Source organism: Dendropsophus ebraccatus, chromosome 2 (assembly GCF_027789765.1).
Source record: "Dendropsophus ebraccatus isolate aDenEbr1 chromosome 2, aDenEbr1.pat, whole genome shotgun sequence".
NCBI classification, from domain to species: domain Eukaryota; kingdom Metazoa; phylum Chordata; class Amphibia; order Anura; family Hylidae; genus Dendropsophus; species Dendropsophus ebraccatus.
This window is the reverse complement of record NC_091455.1, coordinates 80,157,937-80,180,922: the sequence shown is the minus strand read 5'-3', so window position 1 is coordinate 80,180,922 and position 22,986 is coordinate 80,157,937. Positions and strand designations below refer to the sequence as shown.

The following is a 22,986-nucleotide window of genomic DNA, read 5'->3' as shown; positions in this document are numbered from 1 at the left end:
ATTTGCTGCGTGAATCAGTCTTAAAAATAAGCAGGCAAAACGCAGGTTGGTTTTATACAATTGTTCTGCGTTAAAATACGCAATTGCGTATTTTTGAAGCGTGAAGCTACATGCGTTTTTGGCACAGGTTGTTAACTGATGCTTTGCTAACAACAAGCTTCACGCTTCAAAAATACGCAATTGCGTATTTTAACGCAGAACAATTGTATAAAGCCAACCTGCGTTTTGCCTGCTTATTTTTAAGACTGATTCACGCAGCAAATACGTCAAGTGGGTTTGTACCCTTATACTTTAATGGAACTAAGCTGCACAACCACACCAAACTAAGAATGTAGTGCTGCATCTGGAAAAAAGCAGACATGTTTTTCTAAGCCTGGACATCCCCTTTAAATTGAACTGATGCATTTGGAGATGTGTATACATTAAAGGATTGTGTGTTGAAATGATTAGACCATTTTTTTGTTTTTGTTTTATTAAAAAAAATACTTTTAAATGCAACAATAACAAATGGTGAATATATTGAACAGTGAGGTCATAGTCTATCACAAATTTCTTCCATTGGTCAAGTTAGTCAACGACCTTTAGACCTCTGACAGCGAGTGACCTTCATCTGTTATCACCTGCTACTGTAATCATCCACATAAATAGACGCACAAAGCATGTCAATGGTAATACTATAATACTGACATCTTAGGGTTCTTCCATTTCCATAACCATCGGGTTGGTGTGGCCATTAGTTTGTAATGATGGTGATGAAGCAACTTTTTCTTTTGAGGCATCTGTGTTCTCCTCTAATATCATTGGTTTTAACTTGTCACACAAGAAGATGAGAACAAACCGTAACAGACAAGCTAAAGAGCTCACAGCAATGATCACAGCTATAAAGGTAAAAAGCAATGTTACATCAACTGTACAATAACTGTTGGCGTTATCTATAATGTAAAACACGCGAGTAATGTCTTTAAGTATCCTGTCTCAGCATGTCAATACGGGAGCATGTTTGGTTTGGGATAAAGGTTGTGCAAAGCAGATTTTTCCGGTCCTGTAAAATTTTTCATTAAAGTATTGTATTGCCCCCCAAAAGTTATACAAATCACCAATATACACTTATTACAGGAAAAGCACATTAATTGCTTTTTCCCTGCACTTACTACTGCATCAAGGATTCACTTCCTGGATAACATGGTGATGTCACGACCCGACTCCCAGAGCTGTGCGGGCTGTGGCTGCTGGAGAGGATGATGGCAGGGGGACACTGAGCATCCTTCTGCCATCATCCTCTCCAGCGGCCACAGCCGGCACAGCTCTGGGAGTCCGGTCGTGACATCACCATATTATCCAGGGAGTGACATCACCATGGGAGTGACATCACCATGAAGTGAAGCCTTGATGCAGTAGTAAGTGCAGGGAAAAAAAGCACTTTATAAGCATTTCCCGTGATAAGTGTGTATTGGTGATTTGTATACCTTTTGAGGGGCAATACAATACTTTCACAAAAATTTTCGCCAGACTTCTTTAACTCCTTTAAGAAGCCTTAGAACATGACTCTACAGAAATGCACACGTCAGTATTTTTCATCAGTATTTGCTGATCAGCAAATACTAAATCATTTGCAACCGATTAATTTCTATGGTGCTATTCAGTCATCCTGTAAATCTGTGGATCCGCAATCTGCCACACAAAAAAATAGGACAGGTTGTAATGCGCTCCGCATTTGCAGAACGGACACTCCAATAGAAGTCCATGCAGAGAGCACATTGCAGTCCGCAAAACCATCCGCATCTTCATTTTTGTGACATCACAAAGCTCATCTTTACCTTCTAATTTTTTCATTAAACTACACATTTCATTTGCGGATCCACAAAATACAGAACACACTACAGATGCACTACAGATTTTTTTTTTTTGTGGATTGAGGATAAAAAATTTTGAATCATGAATTTCATCCTTCAAAATAAACTGACATATGAATGTGGCCTGAGGATTTAATAGGCTAAACTGGAGACTTCCCCAAATTATGTATATGTGGTGGGGCATATTGTTTATATATGCTTCTCTATAGAGGAGTTAAGCCTATGCACATGCACAATGTCTATGCACATACAGTATGTATACAAGCTTTACACACATAAGGGTGAGCTCCAGGTACAATAGAGGGTATAGAGATCACCAGAAAAGTACAATATAATACTTACCATTCATCATTTCATTGTCAGAAAATTCTGGGGTCTCATCCACTCCAAGAAAGATGCCAACCGAAGCAACAATAGCTACTGGGTAAATGGTTACTGTGTAGCGCACATACTTCTCAAAGATAAATGTTTCCATCAGGAACCTATGAGAGAGAATAATATCCATTCAAAACCATCATATAAAGTGAACTTAAAGGTCTATTAGAATGGTTTAGCTAACAACGCACATAATACAGTGCTGAAAGTGGCAGCGGGTGACTGTCTGTACTAGATGCAAATTCAGCTGAATGCCACCAGAGGTCATTGTGGCTCCTTCTTATCTGTGACGTGGTTGTTATCATTGGAGTACATGTATCCTGGTTTCCTTAGTATAGTATAACCTGATGTAATGAATAGATAATATACGCTAAGGTTCATTCATGACTCTGTGGATATAATGTGTGCAGCACTGTGCTCAGTTTTAGACCAGCTGTAACAATTAGTTACCATAGCAACAGAAGATATGAAACAGATGCTTATGACCTACCCTGTGGATATGCCATTATTTTTGTTTGGAATACCTCTTTATGGTGTCTTCTCCAGATTCATGTTTATTACACCTGGGCAAAGCATTCAGTTAACTACCTGTAGCTCTGTATCTAAATACCCTGGCTAATGGTATTTAGCTGACTCTCACCAGGTACATTCCAGTTTTGAAAGGTGGAAGACTATCATTTTAAAGGAAGAAGCCTTGCACATTCTGAGAAGTTGCAATATGGGTACACTGGCACTTGTCATAGGCACAGACCTCAGTACACTGGCACTAATCATAAGCATAAACCTCAGTACACTGGCACTAATCATAAGCATAGACCTCAGTACACTGGCACTAATCATAAGCATAGACCTCAGTACACTGGCACTAATCATAAGCATAGACCTCAGGACACTGGCCCTAATCATAAGCATAGATCTCTGGACACTGGCACTAATCATAAGCATAGACCTCAGTACACTGGCACTAATCATAAGCATAGACCTCAGGACACTGGCCCTAATCATAAGCATAGACCTCAGTACACTGGCACTAATCATAAGCATAGACCTCAGTACACTGGCACTAATCATAAGCATAGACCTCGGGACACTGGCACTAATCATAAGCATAGACCTCAGTACACTGGCACTTGTCATAGGCACAGACCTCAGTACACTGGCACTAATCATAAGCATAGACCTCAGTACACTTGCACTAATCATAAGCATAGACCTCAATACACTGGCACTAATCATAAGCATAGACCTCAGTACACTTGCACTAATCATAAGCATAGACCTCAGTACACTGGCACTAATCATAAGCATAGACCTCAGTACACTGGCACTAATCATAAGCATAGACCTCAGTACACTGGCACTTGTCATAGGCACAGACCTCAATACACTGGCACTAATCATAAGCATAGACCTCAGTACACTGTCGCACTAATCATAAGCATAGACCTCAGTACACTGGAACTAATCATAAGCATAGACCTCAGTACACTGGCACTAATCATAAGCATAGACCTCAGTACGCTAGCACTTGTCATACTCATAAGCAAAGACCTTGGTACACTGATACTTGTCATAAGCAGAGACTTCGGTGCACTAGCAATTGTCATAAGCATATACCAAGATACACTGGCAATTATCATAATCACAGATCTTGGTACACTGATTCTTGTCATAAGCACAAACTTTGTGGGGCAAATTTGAAAAGGGTCACTTAAATGCTGTGTTTAATTCCGTTAATTTTTTACAGCATATAATATCTGCATCGTATATGCTATGTGTGAACATGTTACAGATGCATTTTCAGGACTCATCAATAGTGTATTACTGTGAACTGTAAAAATTCACGTGAGCCAGGGGAGTCATCCTACAATTAAAACTTACCAGCCATCCACAGGATAGGTGATAGGTATCTGATCATGGGAGCCTGACTGTTATCACTAGAGATGAGCGAACTAGCCGAGGTTCGGGTCAGTATAAACCTGAACTCTCGGCTTCTGATTCCCGCTGTCTGTCCGCTCTGTGGAGAGGGTGGATACAACCTGAGGACCGCCTGGAAAACTGGGATACAGCCATAGCCATAGGCTACATAGTACAGGCGATTTTAAGAAACTTTGTAATTGGGTTTATTAGCCGAAAAATGCATTTTTAATCATGAAAAAGCAGTTTTTCAGCTCTCCCCCCTGTCTTCATTGTTCTCCTATGGAGAGAGCTAAATAAAAGACCAAAACAGGACAACATAGAGTTAATCTACAAATACATCACTCTCTATCTCCTCTGACAGTCACCACTGACCTCTCTGAGCTCTGATTACAGCTGTCACCCAGCTCTGTGCCTGTAATCCTCTGTTATCTGCTTTCTGCTGCCGGCTAACTCCCCCCTCCCCTCTCCCTAGAACAGACTGGGTACGTCTGATGCAACAAGTCACAATTTCCTGATTTTTTGCAGTGGATGGAAAAAAGGAGGGGGGGCTGGAAAAAGGCTTTTTAAATGCAGATAATGGCATATTTGGCTAATAAACCCAATTACAAAGTTTCTTAAAATCGCCTGGACTATTGATTTCTAAAAAAAAACAAAAACAAACGACAGTGACTTTCTAAAGTTCATCTATTTGTATGTATAAGGGTGCGTTTACACAGACAGATTTATCTGACAGATCTTCACAGCCAAAGCCAGAAACAGACTATAAACAAGGAACAGGTCATAAAGGAAAGACTAAGATTTCTCCACTTTTCAAATCCATTCCTGGCTTTGGCTTCAAAGATCTTTCAGATAAATCTGTCTGTGTAAACGCACCATAAGGATGAATGCAGGGAGAGCTGTCAATCACTGAGCAGGACCGCCTAATTGACTACACAGCCCAGAATAAGCAAAGATTTACATCCTGGAGCTTTAACCACAAACTGCTCAGTATCTCCTTCCCTATACCATAAGGCCTACAGATTTGACTGCATTTTCAATGTGTCAAGTTCCCTTTAAGCCCCAGTAGAGTCTGCTGTATACATTACAGTTTGGAGTGAATGGAGACATCACTGTCATCACTAGGGCTGGACACAATATTGATATTGGTTTTGAAGGTATGACTGTGATTATTGGGTATATATCTAAAAAAATGGCTGTATTATGTGCTTCTAAGTATCTAAGGCTGGGGCTGCTAAAAAGGGCAGTCAGTCAACCACCTAATATATATTATTGTTCCTCTGTGTAATGGAAACAACCCTTTTTACAATATATACATTTATAGGAAGCATAAAACATGACCATGTAGAATGGAGCTGTGATTAGAACTTACCAGAACAAGAGCGCAAATAAGATAAGGCCAAGAACAATACTGCTGACGAAGGGTTCACCTACATGGAATCCGGCATACTTCAGTACAATGCCAAAGTTGACAATTGTAGCAATGGAAGTCCATGTGGCATAGGTAGCTAATCCATTATGAACCTAAAAACAAAGACAAGATGCTGAATATTTACTGAAAGGTCAGTCGTATAATACTCAGGATATACAGGCTCTGTTGTGACAGCAGTCCCAGAAAGAGCTGTTTAACAGCTTATCCAATGTATGTGAATGATCACATTGACATAGTCACTGCACTGGCATATACATCTGCTGTTACATTGTTCACACAACACACTTTAAAAACAGGATTATATCAGCCTACTGCAGTGCCACTAATGACCAGCAGAGGGTGCAAGATAACTTTGTATGTTTACTATTCCAACTGTGGTCACATAAATTCACATTTGTTAAAAACAAATACATATGATCACTAAGCTGTGTTCAGAGGGGGCATCTGTCATATAAAATACCACTATGGTCTCACCAGATTGTATATGTAAATCAATAGAAAAATGTATTCCAAAATACAAAGTGTAGTGATTTTCTTGCTGAACAGAGTAACTGTACGGTAATGCTTACATTTCCTACTGATTACATTGGAATAAGTGAAAGAATAAAGAAACATGGCATGTGTCCATAGGTTGTATCTATAGCGGTAGAAGGACTGAGCTGCAGTCTCATCCATGTAAACTATTGTGGATGTGGCACTGTCTTATAAGAAAGCGGACAATTTATTGTTTTAATTCTGCGCACTCTCTTTAAATTGAGAAACAAAATGGCATAGAGCTGTATCATCTGTATGAGCTAGTGTGCACAGAGTGGTATACATGTATTCAGATCAGTGAGGGTATACAGCTAAAATAGACAGGCTCGCACTGTAACAGCTGGGGTTGTAGATGACCCTAATCCCAGCTGTTTAACCCTGAATAAGCTGCTCTAGGTTGCCAAAGGTCCTCAAGCCTGCCATGGCTGCATGGCTCAATGCCAGAGTCATGCTAATAGATGGTCTGAACTTCGAATAGACGTTTGAAAGATGCAGCAAACTTACTAAACTTTGATGTGGCGCATTCATAAGATGTTTGTTTGGTGGCCAGTTAGTTCTCCCCATCCCTCCATACAGGTTAACCTTAGCCTTGTCGAAGTGTTCATGTGTTCTGAATGGAGAAAAGGGAAGCGGCTACAAATGTCTATAAAACCTAAAGGGTTTTTCAGTTGAAATCTAATATGCCAGGGCCTTTACTCCTCAGGTGACATCTGTAAGGGGAGGATCAGATGGCCCCCATACAACTAGACTGTTGGCCAGTCTCACTTTTTAATTTTTTATATATGTATAAGAGCCTTTAGACTATAAAATAGTATAAGACTTAGTGGACTAAACAACCTTTTTTGTGGTTTGATTTTGTAAATCTATGGTATCACCACCATCATAGTGTACAGAGCCAGGCTCCCTAGCTTTCTGCAATACATCTGTGACTGCATGTCTGCTCCCTTCATTAGACTGCAGTATTTCCACATCAGCATTTAAAGCTATTTTCTAGCAAGTAAAGTTGAGAAATATATAAAAATATCACAAAAATGTCCACTAGAAGAATATCTGATGCAGAAATAAGGCAATTTAATAAACAATATGGTTTCTTGGCTTTTTTTAACATTATATTAAGAAGTAGTTACAATTTGTACAGTCAGACAATTACAAACGGCCCTTAGAAGACAACTATAAGGCTGATGTGGCCCTCTGTGAAAATGAGTTTGACACCATTGGCCTATGCTATGAAATTCTTATCATTTTTGTAAATTCACAATTTTGCCACTAGGTGTCTTACTTCTCTACAATGTGCTGTTCACTTCCTGTTTGTTAGGAGAACCCCATCTCTAGCAGGGAGACCACTATAAAACACAATATATGTGAGGCAGGGCTAAGCTAGTGCTATGTACTGGAGAGAGAACACGAGCCTGGGCTATGTACCTGCAATCTGGGAGCCTATTTGCCACCTTTAGAGGATCCACACAGTCCCTGAAAGCTAAATTAAGGCCTACCTCTCACCCTTTTCTTGTTTTGCTGATGCTCTTTGTTTATTTATGCTCACATGTGCCGTGCAGCCTGTTCAGTCCAGTTCACTAGCGCTATATCATGGCATAACAACAGCAAGGACACTAAAATCACCTTGTCACCACTCTAACAAAACCATGCAGGTTTCAAAAAGATCTTTTGGAACAACAAATATCCAGACCATAATTCACTGTTCTTACTATGACTCTAATGATATCCTAACACTTAGGTTTTAATCTAAAGCTGCAGACATTTGCTGTAATATATTCTTACCAATATCCTGATGCACCACAAATCAAAGCGCTGATTTTGTGACATCCAGTCTGCGTAGCGGTAACAATGTCTATATGAAATGCGAAGCATTAGCATGATGGTTACTGGTATTAAAGCTAGAAAGACACTGGAAAATATAAGGAGCCTGTGAATAAAACAAATGAAAGAAAATTGGTCATTGATGATAACCCAGTGACATACTCCTAAAGATGGTATTTATGTAAATGTAATATTGCCAACTGAAGAACCCAATGGATGTCAGCATTGTAAATTATATTTCCTTACAATTACACCAGTTTCTAAATATTATTTTATAAACTAAGACATACAAGCCAGACAAATGAGGCTGGGCTGCAATACCAGACACAGCCCATAGACAAGTGTGGCGCTGTTTCTTAGAAAATTATCGTGAACGTTAGCATTAACAGAGGGATCTCTCTAATGAATAACACCTTTCTAAGTGCATTATAGTGGCTTGCTATTATCATACAGGGTTCCACGATCAGGACCATTCCATTAGAGATATTCAGGTATGGCTCTGTGGACTACAGACAAATATTTTAGTACCTGCAGCAATAATAGCCAAGCATAGGGGTTCACAACACTGACTTTCTCTCCACCCCAAAAGTCATAACAAGTTTCCAATTACATAAAATCAGTGAACAACTTACTCTCTGTCCCACAGGAAGAGCCATCCGATATTAATGAGGTTGTTAAGTATCCACATGACAAAAAATTCAGGTGGGTGAATTGCTGGTTGGAGGTATATACGTCCCCTTTTATTGCTGAAACAGAATAAAGATCCATTAGTATGGTGTGGAGTATAAGTTGACTTCAAAAGTGGCAAGATAATATGCCCAATGAATACCAATGGCCGGAGAGTTTTGAACATTTTGATGAAAGTCATTTTCCTCTTATTTAGCTGTAATATGATTGACTATACAATAAGGCTCTACTATGGTCTTGTAAGATACCTAAACTCTTAACTCTAAACTCCAATATTTACAATACAGAGAAGTCTGACTAATAAAGATTTTAGTATATTACAGTTATTTGCTCAGCTCAGGAATTATTTGTAAATGATGATATAAAAACAGTATATATTACAAAATAGATAGGTAGGGTAGAATATTTTCCTCACTTGAGTTGCAAAACTGCTATAGAAAAATTGAAATGAAAAAAAAAAACATGAGGTTCTTGGCATACCATTTGGTATCCATCATTAGGCCATGTTAACACAACATAAATTGTGTATTAATCACAGCCGTTGTTGCCGATGTGCAACAACGGTGGTGATTAACACACAACTTATGTGCACTGCATTCTAAGGGTATCCTGGTCGGAGTGTAGACACATAGTACACACTCCAGCCGGGATTTCTAGCGGCTGTACAAAAAACTGACATGTGAGTTTTGTGCGACTACACAAGCCTGACAGGTCACACAATGGAGAGTTCGGCTTCGGTGTTCAATGGTGAATTGTTAAGAATTGCAAAACTGCTCTTCTTAGCAAACCATTTGATCCAATAGAGTGTACTATCCCACCCCATGAGGCCAGTGGAGGGGTGGTACACTGGCCTCATGGGGTGGGATAGTACACTCTATTGGATCAAATGGTTTACTAAGAAGAGCAGTTTTGCAATTCTTAACATCTATATCAACCACATATCTTGGCATTTACAGCATACTGCTGCACTTTTGACTAAACGGTCAAAAGTAGTCATAAATAACTGCAGGCGCTGGTCAGGAGTGCTGGCAAGTAAAGGAACATCTGCAAAACCCGGGAGGCCAGCTCGGCCACTGGGTGCTGCAAATGATGACGGCTCAGGGGGCCCAGTGTATTGCAAGAGCAGGCCATGGGCCCCCTGATGCGGTGGGCCCCATAGCAGCCGCTATGGCTGCTATAGTGGTAGTTATGCCCCTGATTATAGGATGTGTTGGCCATTATTTTGTTTGTATATGGCACAAACACTTCAAAAGTTTTGATCAGTCAGAGCCTTGGTTCTGTAGATATAGCTATTTTTGGTGATCTGTGTAGGTCTTGGCAGAAAGACTCTGGCTAGTTAACGTGTGTTAATTGTGACATTTGAAGAGAAGAGGGTCCAACAGCATCTAGAATCTGATCAAATCTAAGTTTATTTGCATAATCCGAAACATAGAATGCAAAGTTGCGACACCTGAGGGTCTTTTAAACCCTCAGCTTGAATTCTCTTTATCAGATTATGTGAATAAACTTGGATATGATCACATTCTGGATGCTGTAGGACCCTCTTCTCTTCAAGTTCTGTATGCCTGCATTTATAATTGGAGGCTTCCCTGGGTGCATCCACACCCTACTGTAGCTAAATTGGACTGAGTTCCTCGGTGCTGTTGGACTTGTTGCTTTCTGGTTATGTCTATGTGACATGTCAAAAGTGGCAGCGCTTTAAAGTGTTATGATGTTTGGTGATCTCTATTATTTTTATTAATAAAATAATAATAAGAAGAATAGAAATAATAACTATTCTAAGGAAATGGTCTAAGTAAATTTGTTAGTTATATTCACAGTATATATCAAAGTGAACTATATTATTTAAACACCACAGACTAAGAAAATTGATCATACTATACATACTATAGAAAACTCAGTATACTTGTAATTACCTTCTAAACAAGGTAGAAACCACATAGACAATCCAGAGTCCATTCCAGATATATATTACAGACCATATAGAGAATGTCCATCCTGCAGGTGTGACCTCTAGTGGGTATTTGGCAGAAATATTGCTGGCAGTTGTGATAAATATATCTGAATTATAGAAAAAAATTAGGATAAGGATTTACTACAAGCGACAAACTGCTTGAAAAGTAAACAGATTGTTTATTAGAGATGGGCGAATCGCTGAATTTGATTTGCGCTCCGCTCATCAAGCCTCCAGCCTTTCAGCGCAACTCCACTCCCTGTCACTCCTCCCCGGGGAAAATCTAAAATCCAACTATTGTTTATGACTTGGAATTTCAGTGTGTGTATATATATATATATATATATATATATATATATATATATATATACTGTATATATATGCAAAAAGAGGTCTGTGGAGCCTCAGTTGTGAGTCTCAAAACACAGGAAAAGGCAGATATCCCTCCTGGGAAGGAAACCTGTCGGTAAGGGGTGACTCCCAGGGGGAGATCACCAAACCACCCTGATTCGTAGTCCCATGTGTGTTCAGTGTATATTGTGTAAATACTGACCAGACAGGTGAGGTAAGGTTAACCATGTTACAATGGCACCTGATATTTTGGACTATTTGTGATCAGTACATGGCTTGTATATGGCATGTTTGACAGACTTATGCACTGCAGACATCATCTGTAACAATCAATTAAGTTAGTGGGTAAAAACTAGCCTCTATAATGGCACCCGTATACTGTACCCACAAAAGAAGGACCTAAGAAGGAGCAGCAGCCTGGAGGGTTTTATAGAGCAGTCCAAGATATATTACATAGTGTCTAACATTCACTTGTATATTGGTTTGTTTAATTGACAGTGCCTATTTAAGGGAAGAGCAACAAGAGAATAGTCAGTCCCTAAAGTTATTGTGTTGGAAGCAGGAAAATGGTCAAGCCTATGAATCTGATAAACCTTGACAGGGGCTCTTTAATGCACAAGAGTAAATGTTAGTCAAACATGTCCAATCGAAGAGAAGAGCTACTGAACAAGACTTACTGACTGCTCATTGTTCATGCTGACTGTGATACAAAGAATGGAGAACGCTCAGAAAAAAAAATCATGTGTCCGTGAATTTATTGACTCTGACGTAACTTGTAATTGTCATAATTTTATAGTTCACAGTCAATGTATTAATATCAATATTTTAGGCATTAAAGCGACTCTGTACCCACAATCTGACCCCTCCCAAACCACTTGTACCTTCACATAGCTGCTTTTAATCCATGATCTGTCCTGGGGTCCGTTTGGAAGGTGATGCAGCTATTGTCCTAAAAAACAACTTTTAAACTGGCAGCCCCGTGCCCAACGGCCGGGGCTTAGATTATGTATGCATTAGGCTGGCACACCCTCTTTGTCCCTCCTCCCCACCCTCCTCTTCATTAGGAATGCTCCAGGCAAATTGTCTCCTATTCGTCAGCTGTGTGAATACTGAACATGGGCTGGATCGTAAAGGCACCTGTGCAATGTTCAGACAGGAGAAAATGTTTCAGTGGCATTCCTAATGATGAAGAGGGTGGGGAGGAGGGACGGAGGGGTGATGCAAAGTTAGGGCACAGATACTCCCGTTGGGCACAGGGCTGCAAGTTTAAAAGTTGTTTTTTAGGACAATAACTGCATCACCTGGACCCCAGGACAGATCTTGGATTAAAAGCATCTATCCGAAGGTACAAGTGGTTTGGGGGGGGTCAGATTGTGGGTACAGAGTCGCTTTAAGCATATATCACTTTAAAAATAATTGATTCAATATGGTTTCCTAATGTTTCTGTAAAGATGTTAGGATGTTATCTGTCCAGAAAAAAAATCAGGTAATCTATCTATCTATCTATCTATCTATCTATCTATCTATCTATCTATCTATCTATCTATCTAACAATTCTTGGACAGGTTTTTGAGCTATAACGTTTGCCTAAGAAATGCAAACCAGTTTTAATATGCAGAAACTCACTAAATATTACTAGAATATACAGCACAGCAGATAATTCCTAGTAGTTCATTTCCCTATACTCAATAGGTTTTTTTTTTACATTATTTTTCTAGATTTTTAATAATCTCATTTGTATTAGAAGCTGTTTCCAGTATAACATGCAAGGCTATGACTAGTTGTTTAGTGTTTAACTTTTATTGCAAATTATGAATTTGTAGAATTATTTCTGTTGAGCTCTATGGACCGGCACAATTTCTGCTCCACAAACTGCTGTTCCTAATAAAAAGCCTTAGAAATCCCTGTACTGCCACTGTATATTTACGTTGATTTCCAATTCCGGAAATGATCTTGTCCTATGATCTAAGGTTTGCTCTTTTGTTTCCTGCTGTCTATTATTACTACTTGTATTACTCTATCCAATTCAGTAAAGACCAAAAACTATGTATTACTTACCGCTTTGTGCTACGGCTGACATAACATTGAAAGCCACAGTACAAATGTACGAGACGACCGAGAAGCAGATGAGGAATATCAGCGCTATATTATACATCTTCATTGTCCCAGGTCAATTTCAGCCAAGAAGTCGAACTTTGAGAGGTGAAGAATCTTGTGTTTTGCAGTGGATTCTCAGTGCTGGTCTTTTATACCTGTCTTTGACTATGCTTGTTGTATAAATATGGAGCTTATCTCTGAGACTTTGTACTGAAGTAGTAATGAGCCTTATGAAACATCAATCACACACAGGAATTCTTCATTTTATTGCAGTTAGGGATCTCCACTTGTGTAACACTAATAATATTTGCAGGTGTAATGTGGATAAAAACAACCTAAACCTGTCAATTACATAACATAGTGTTCTGTTTATGTGCTAAATTTTAAATATTTCTGTATAATGATTTTATTTTATTAAGCCTGGTATAAATTATTAAAAAAATCCCCAGACATACTATATAAATAATCACAGCACACAATACTACATAAAACACCCAACAACTAACAGCATTATTGGGAAAAATACAAACAATTTTATTTATTGCATAGAATAAGAATGAGTTAAAATACATACATGGCTACAGATCCCAGAAACCTGGGTCTGTATATCACAATAAAAAAGTTTCAGACAAGACATAAAAGACCCCACATGTAGTAAAAGAAAGTACCCCATCACATACCTCAAACTAAATAAACTATATACCATTGTATAAAGCACATTTTCCGGCGTATAAGACCAATCCCTGAAAATCTTCTTAAAAATCAGGGGTCGTCTTATACGACGGAAACACGGTAAAAAAATACTGTACTTAGGTCGTCTGTATTACAACCCGACTATTTTCACTTTGATGAAACTGAGCTGCGATACCATGCACACACTGAAAAGAAGAATAGCACTGTTTGTTGCCATTTTTTTGTGCCTCTGTGTGAAAAAAAATTCCAAAAACTGTCCATGACATTCCAGTGGGGTAATAATAATAATAATAATGCTTTTATTTGTATAGCGCACACAGATTCCGCAGCACTTTACGTAACATCCCCTTACAGCTCTCTTTAGTTGGCAACTGGATGCCGTCACTTCCAACTGCTTTGACTTGTAGAATGGGGGTTAGAGAGCCATCAATCCATTATTCTAATCAGATGTAGCAGTTTAGGAAGCAGGGCTTTCACTTACTGCATATTTATGGTATATACTGTGGAAATCTGCAGTAATATCCACTAGAGTCCTGCAGAAATCCTGACCTGTAAAAGGCACACACCAAATACCACATTAGGGTATTGCTATAACAATTAACCAAGGACCTTCTCACAACGCAGTTCCCTTCAAATGTTTGAAATTCTCTGGAAGCAAAGATGATGAAACTTATACATAAGCTGATTGATTCTCAAGATTTCCCATGATACTTGTTTATTTCACTTGTATAACACGGTCCATTTAACATCCATATTACATTAAAGCATGCTGAGTTATGTAAATTTACAGCTTGAGTGAAGCTGTCTAGATTGTCTTATAAGGAAGATGTTTTTGCCGAAGCACCGACCTTTTATATCAGTAAGCAGAATATAACATATGTTTCTAACTACTAAACAATTGCTGCTGTCCAAATATTTAGAGTAGTTGGATCCAAGCAAATACATAACAGCAAGGTGGCTGCATTAACCATACAAGCAAACAGATGAAGTTGTCAGGATGTGTGAAATGTGGAGTATCAATGAGCGGGAATAATATACATGAAAAGCTGACATGTTTACACTTAAATAAATATGTTCATAGTTTACGCTTTTTATGGCTCTTCTGTAATTGAACAGGTGGGGTGTAAGTGGCGTAGCTGCTAGAGATGCCATGTAGACAATTCAGTGTTATGGGCCTATTGTCGGCACTATTTAAGCCACATTTGGACTCTACATTTTGCATACATGTCAAAAAAATGCTCCCAACATGCAAGACGAAGGTGTTCACAGGCTTTTATAGGCTTTTATAGGCCAGACGTCTGTCAAAAGATTCTCCTGTTGGCTTACATTTAGTACTTTTTTAGTACCTAACTATAGTTATCAGAGCAACTCGATACAATAAAGAGACATAAAATGCTCATGGTGCATACGTCTTGGGCATAAGTTTGGCATAACTGATTACTTATTGAGGCCAATCTGTATACTGTATAATAGCTACCTCAGGCAATTTAGAGGTATAAAGGGGCATTCTGTCCAAAATTGATTAATGGCCTATTCACAGAATGGAATTGCCAGGGTGCCAATGTGTGCAACCTGTTAAGCATCATTGCCACAGAAGGATCTATGTGTGTGATGGAGCTAGAAGCAGTTGGCTCCATTCACTGCATAGTGGCCATGCCTGGATACTGCTTTCAGTCCTGACCACTGTGTAGTCCTAGAGCTGGGGGGGGGGGGGGGGGGGAGGACCTTTGTTGTTAGCTGATCGGTGGAATCTTGTGGATGCTCAAGTGTGATCATTTGGCATTTAATACCAGTGGCTAAAAAAGTTGGATGCAGCCCAAAGGGGTATGCAAATGTTTTCCACATAGTATTGGATTCGATCATGCTCAAATTACTCTCATCTTTACTCATCAATTTTGCCATAAAAAGCCCTTTAAATGATGGATATATTTTATCGATATATGCACCAGTCAGTAAGCATCAGCAATGTTTCAGGCTAGGAGAAGCCCTTTAACTATCTAACTGGCATTACAAATTAACCCCTTCCCAACAGTAATACGTATATATACATTCCTACTGCACATATCCCATGCAGTAGGAATATATATTTATGTTCCTGACTGAGGGGCTAACTGATGTGTGCGGGACCACTGCACTGAGGGCCTAGGGTAATGAGAGGCAGCTGTGATCCCGCAGTTGCGTCCCATTAACCCGTTAAACGCCGCAATCTATAGCGATCCCGGCGTTTAAGGTACTCAGTGACAGAACAAGCTTCTGTCACTGAGTGATCAGGACCCCCGAAGCCATGCTGCGGGGGTCCCGATCGCATGTACCAACGGGCGGGGGTAAGCCTCTTACCTCTGTCCTGTCGGTTCGGCGATTTGTGCATAGAGTCTGCTCTCAGGCAGGCTCTATACACAGATCGCTGATAACACTGATCTATGCTATGTTATAGCATAGCATAGATCAGTACATGCAATCTAATCATTGCATGTTTTACAGTGAAAAAAAGGTGTAAAAAAAGTGTAATAAAAAAAGTTTTTAAAAGTATTTTTAAAAAAACCCTTATAAACCCCCCTCCCAATAAAAGTTTAAAATATCCCAATGCCCATTAAAAAATTAAAAACATATAAAAACCCAACATATTATAAATCGTAGCGTGCGGAATTCTCTGAATGGCATAAAGGAAAAGACAAACAAACAGGATTGCTGATTTTATTAAATTATATATCAGAAAAAAATTAATAAAAAGCAATAAAAAATTTTCTGTAACACTAATATATTTTTTAAAACTAAAGATAATGGCGCAAAAAATGACCCCAACCAGCCCTGTAGGTGGAAAAATAAAAGTGATATGGCTCTTAGAAGGTGAGGAGAAACATTGCATTAATCTGACCCAGACATCCGGGCATCAAAGGGCTCTGAAATGAAATGGTTTTCATTGTTAGTGCCAAATATGCCAAAGGACTCCAATTGCAGGTGATATAATGTTGTATAATCACAAAAAAAACACATATTTACTAGTACAAAGACTGGTGAAAAATGAAGTCCCAGCGGGATGCAAACAAGTCATAATGCTTCATGGTGGAGGCTGCACAGGTGCAAAATTCTGATCCACTCACATGATGGGGTTGGCTGTTCCACATTGTCTACACGACCTCTGTCAATGAGATATGGTTAATCTTAATTCAACATACTACTACTTTATTTGGATTATTGTGTCCTTCGGCATCCATCTTCCATATCTGAAATTTACAATATAAAATTTTCATGTTCCCCCCCCCCCCCTTTTCATTTTGTTTTAAATTGGTTTGATACTCATGTTAAATTGAGATTCTTTGCAAGCTTCTGACTGCAATGCAGATGTTTCCTGATAATGAGAACATTGTTCTGCTTCATCAGAACATTGTGAACCTGAGTCTGTAGGCCAAACATTATCACAAAACGAATTGCTTTTCTGAGGATATTTCCCCCGCTCAGAGGTTGCTATATACATACTGCTATGTATTTTCCGAGGCACACTAATCTCCACATATATCTACTTAAGTGATCAGATAATTCAGCCGACTAAGCAATCAAGTTAATCTAAAGCCAAAAGAGCAGTTGATTAAAGAATCAAACAATTGTCCTCCAAGGGATAAGAGATGTTCTTTTGTTGTCAGACAAAATGAAAATAAGATGTACGGCAGGAATTCTGTTGTATAATTTAACATATAATTTAGAATTAAGGCCACAAATAGATTGGAATTAAGGCATTTTGGCATATAGTTGATCCTAAATGAATATTTAGCTTTGAGTAAAGCGCTTGATATTCAAATAAAGTCACATTTTATACAGTTTATTCACAGCGTGTGAATCCGCTAAAAATACAGCTGTCAAAGCAATCATTTGTCTCTCTGACAACCTTGTCTACACAGACTGAGGCAGAAGATTGGTAATGATCAAAATACTACATAAATATTCTAAATGTGACTGATCTGTAATTACATTGGTCTCATTTGGTTGGATTTTTGGGGTCATCAGGTTCAGAATATGGGAGATGTGGCACATAAGTTTTTATTACAAAAATTAGAAATGTTCAGAAAAAATGGAAAGTGTTATTTATTCATCTGTTTTTTCAATCAATTTAGTTTATATGTATAACAAAAAAGTAAACTTAAAGCGAATGTACCACCAGGTACATGGCTATGGCTATTTACACCAACAGACCAGCGTGGAGATACAGGTGTATGATCATTTTTTGAACTGCTGCCCGGTTTCCGCACACTCCGCCGTTCTATTCCTGAACATCAGCCAGGCATGATGCACTGGGAGCAGGCTCTCCAGACCCCAGTGTGACGATTTTTCCATTGATTCTAATGGGGGAGGAGGTTTCATCACACTGGAGACTGGCGGGCCCCCTCCAGTACCTTATGCTTGATCGGTGCACGGGAATAGACTGGCAGCGTGCATGGGAACCGGGCGGCAGTTTAAAAAAAAGACAGTGCCATCAGCATCTCTGCACTGGTACCAGTCTGTTAGTGTAAAAAGCCCATAGTGATGTATCTGGTGTTACGGTCGCTTTAAAATACAAATAAATAAATAAATAAATGCAACCTTAGGTATCATACATGCAACACATGCAGAAGGGTTCTATAGCAGCACAATCCCCTGTAGTGCCATATTATAAAATCAAAGGGTTCATCAGGTGCCGCTGTCCCTTAGAAATAATGCTGGAGGGAAAGAATAGCTTTGTAATGTTTTGTAATATGGAATCCAATGGAGCATGCTACATATGACCTTTTTTCAGATGTTCTTCTATGGATGTTGTTTTATAGCTCAGCAAAAAACAGTGCTGTAATATGACCATGGAGATAAGTCCTTATAGAAGCAATGAAAATGATATAACCCCATTGCAAATTAGGATTATTTACAGAATTCTCAAAGTTTCAGCTGTATTCAAAAAATCTAATAATTTAAATAGCTCAACACAACTAAAACACCAAGTGGCTTCTCCAAATTAAGGACAAAATGCCAACTTTGAAAACTACTGCAGCATCAGAATTATTCACCCCTTTCATGACAAATGTCTTTGGTGCTTAAAAGAGCAACTTTTGTTGTTATTACCTGTGTCAAACATGATGCATAGCCATACAACAGCTTCAGGCAGCGTTTCAAACAGGTCATAAAGGAAAGACTGAGATTTTTCCTCTTTTTAAATCCATTCCTGGCTTTGGCTTGAAAAATCTGTCAGATAAATCTCTCTGTGTAAAAGGACCCTTATAAATCCCCATGGCCAGTGGCGAAATAATATTGCCCCACCAAGAACATTACCATTAGCACTAAATAGTGACTGAAAAATATCACCATATTGTTACTGAATTAATCCAATATACATAAACATATAATCCCCCTATACAGTGACCATATAGGGGTAGATATCAGTCCTACGCAGGTGCTCGGCAGACCAAACAAGTTATTTCCATACAGATACATTAAATGACATCTTCTTTTTGAGTCATTTACTTTCCCATTTTTACTCCATCTAGCCAAGACCACCATAAATATTTTTTTTTCAGTCATAACTTATGTCTGCAGGATTTTCCACACAAACATCTTAGGTTCCTTACTTTTCCAAACCCCCTCCACCTTTTCCCCAACTACACAAATTTCCGTTCCTTAGTGCTCCAAAAATAAGTAATAATGCCCCCTATTGTGCCCCTGACAGTAGGAATGGGTACATAGGTAGGTTTGAAGGTGTAGGCAGGTGCTCCAATATGTAGTTAGATCTCCCCATTTGGCAGGAAGGTTCCTCTACTAAGTTGTAGCTTCCCTATTAGGTAGGTAATATGTTCACAATAAACAGTGCTGAAGGCTGTAGTGTTGGTACCTTGCTACTGTAGCTCAGTTACCATTCACTTCAATGGGAACTGATCTGCAATAACCTGGAAGCCTAGATGAATGCCTAACTGTTGTTCCAGCCTTGCTTTAGAGCACCAGGACAAAAAATTAGTATACAAGGACAAGTCACTGGGTACACATGATAATAATCAAACAGACATGCTGCTGAAATAATTATCATTGAGCTGGGTCTCATTTCAAGTTTTGGCTGGAATCTTCTTGTTACCCAGGGTTTTCCAACTGTTTTAGCACTGTAATAAAAAAACGTTCTCATATTGAGGAACCACTATCAATCATTTTTTTCACAAGCGAAGAAAAAGGTTTAAGACAAGTAATAGGAAGACACCAGACCAGATAATTCAGATCCCAGATCAAATCCCTAAATGGGTACTCTAGGTAAAGGTGAAAAAATCCAGCAGGGCAGGTGGTGGTGGGAACATAATAAAGAAGCCATACTTCTCCTCCCTCTCCGGTCCCCCATAGGCTCCTGATTTGTGATGTCACGGCCCAGCTCAGAAATGCCCACCCAATCAGTGACTGAGGCAGGACACCGTTACAGTCACTGACTAGTTGAGCAGGTAGTTTCTGTGGGGACATGATGACACCAGAGCTCAGGAGATTCAGGAGACCGGGCGCTGACAGAGAACTGGTGGTGCAGGCACTATGGAGGCATAGGGACGCATAAGCAGAACTTCTTCTATGTTGCCACCACCCCCTGCCCCACTGCCTTGAGTACCTAATCAAGAAAAGGGCCCTAAATTATCAAGTCCCCAGAGCAGACAGATCAGACTCCACACCAGACCACTAGATGAGAACCCTAAAGGAATCAGACCCCTGATCAGATTAAACCAACAGCTATTTGCACCCCATGTCTCACTTCTGACTTCATTTGTCTTCATGGCTCTGTATATAGCTGTATGTGTCACAGCACACAAGATCCTTATACTTCATAGTATTAGGACACTGCACAACATCCTAACACTGGCCTTTGTCAGAAGCTTGTGGACTCCTGAAAAGACCTGATAAAGCTCCATGGATTATAAAGGCCACTCACAAATATTACCTCTGCAACCCTTATATTTAACCTTTAACTCTCCAGAATCACAGACATAGACAGTGCATCAAACCCCGTCAGGATCCTATAGAACCCCAGCGTGGTACACTCAAGATGCCAGAATTAATGTCTTTTTTTTTCATTCTATTTCCACAAACTGGAGTTATAAAAAGTCAACTAAAATGGTACCAGTATAAACTACAGGTCGTCCCACAATAAACAATCCCTCATACAGCTCTGTCAAGATAAAAACAACCTGGAATGTGGAGATTCAAAGAAAAAAAAAACATGTAAATTTAGCATAGCTGTATAAAAGAACTAAGATGACATGCTCCAGTTTAGCCTTAGGCCAGACCTAATAGTGACATGCTCTCGTCTTGAGGTCTGACACCCATGCTGCTGACAAATTACAAAGATCTTTTCCTGTACTGTATAGGCCGCAATTTTGCACAATTATAAAACTCTGCGCTGGCCCAATTTAAGGTAAATTCCCCACTATACATTATTTCTGTAAATTAAAATTTTAAGATATTTTCTCTGTTTGACACATCCACCTTAATGAAAAGATGGTGTATATGGCAATTATTTGTTTTACATAGTCAGCTAAAATGTTAGTTATGGTTTTAGGTTGTTATGAAAGTCGCGTTGTATAATAGTTAACTGATGTTATACACAGACACTGACATTTCTGGAATGCCCATTAACATTACCTAACGTGTGCCTTACACAAGCACTGAGATTACAAAAGCAAGATACAGATCATACAAGTCATACAGTTACACAACTGTTCCCAATGACATTCTTAGTTAGGAGCAGTTATAAAATACTAAGTTATAAGATCATATTTTCAGAAACTTCATATAACAAAAGCAACAATGTTTATATTAATATCCAGTCCAAAAAAGAAGAAAGAGCTAGCACTCACCGTATGCTGAAAAACATAATCCAGTTTATTCGGGGTTCAGTACAGCATGGATCACGGGTAGGGAGGTGGAAGCAGGTGCGTCAAGGCCTTGACGCACCTGCTTCCACCTCCCTCCCCGTGATCCATGCTGTACTGAACCCCGAATAAACTGGATTATGTTTTTCAGCATACGGTGAGTGCTAGCTCTTTCTTCTTTTTTTGGACTGGATTGGATTTATCTTATTATTAGCTTTATGCACCACCCAGCTGAATATCCACTGCCTATGTGTCCTCTACTCTTAGTCCTGACCCAGAGTATTTCACTAATACCCTATATGCGCATTGGTGCTCGCTCCTATCTCTCTTTGGATTGTTTATATTAATATAATGTCTACAAAAAAATCAACCAGGAGTATATTCTGATATGAAACATTATAAGCTTTATTTAAAAATACATATTTATTAAAGAGGTACTCAAGCCAAATGTAAAACTCCAGGGTGGGCAAGAGGGGTGGGAAAATAATAAAGACGTTAAACCTACCCATCCCTGTTCTCCTTCTCCTGCAGCTCCCAGTTCTGTGAAGTCCCAACGTGGCTCAGAAATGCCCACTTAGCCAGTCATGGACTGAGGCGGGACATGTCTGCTATCACTGACTGTCTGAGCAGGTAGTTCCTTCCAGTCGTGATAACACAGAAAGTCAGGAGAAACAGGAGACCAGAGGCTGATATTGAGCTGGTGGCGCTGGAGCTGCTGGCACAGGGAGGGGTAAGTATAACTTCTTTATTATGTATTTGGCCATTGTATTCCTTTAAAAACACACCATTCTCAAATTATGGAAAAGAGCCCTAATAATGGCTTCACACACAGTGGGGGAGATAGATAGAAACTATCCGGTTCTTAGACAGTCGAAGTTTTGATAAATGTTTGATAACTTTAGCACATCTTTAAAACTGTCTAGTCTTAGTTCCAAGACACTTTTAAATTGGCCTAATTTTTAAGCCAAATGTGCACACCAAAAACTGGAACATTTTGGCACAAGTAAGCCACACACCCTTTCCAGATGCCCACTTTCCGCTAAACCATGTCCCTCCTTGAAAGCACTGAAAATCTCTCAAATTTTTGTGTCCAATTTATTATAAAAATCTTGCTTATACCACCTGCCGTTTTTTAGTGCAAACCTTTATTTATCTTTATTATTCCACATTTATCCAATAGTTTATTGAGCTACAGACCGATGTGGACCTGGCAAGGAAGAGAAGTATAGGTCCTTCCTTTCTATTTCCTATTCCTTTTAAATCCAAATCTGAATGTGCATAATTGTTCAGAAAAAGAAAAACACACACATCCGTAATCCGACCATATTCCTGTCTGCAGTTTTCACAAAACCATTGATTGACATCAACTATGAATGTGTGTTTGAAGACACTAAAACCAATGGGTTCGCAATCTGTCCACAA

General features: G+C 39.2%; 2 protein-coding genes across 2 annotated transcripts in view; one reads left to right on the top strand and one right to left on the bottom strand.

Annotated features, from left to right (window-relative positions):
- FBXO15 (F-box protein 15) overlaps nucleotides 1-22,986 on the top strand; it is a 289,296-nt gene that overhangs the window by 128,985 nt on the left and 137,325 nt on the right. The gene's annotated exons all lie outside the window — the stretch shown is intronic.
- Nucleotides 476-13,179, bottom strand: LOC138784532 (uncharacterized). The gene is made up of 7 exons (XM_069960128.1): nucleotides 12,980-13,179; nucleotides 10,533-10,677; nucleotides 8,562-8,675; nucleotides 7,891-8,035; nucleotides 5,518-5,669; nucleotides 2,196-2,335; nucleotides 476-878 (listed from the first exon to the last, which is right to left on the bottom strand). The coding sequence occupies exons 1-7, from the start codon at nucleotides 13,080-13,082 to the stop codon at nucleotides 691-693; spliced, it is 987 nt and encodes a 328-aa protein (XP_069816229.1). The 5' UTR covers nucleotides 13,083-13,179; the 3' UTR covers nucleotides 476-690.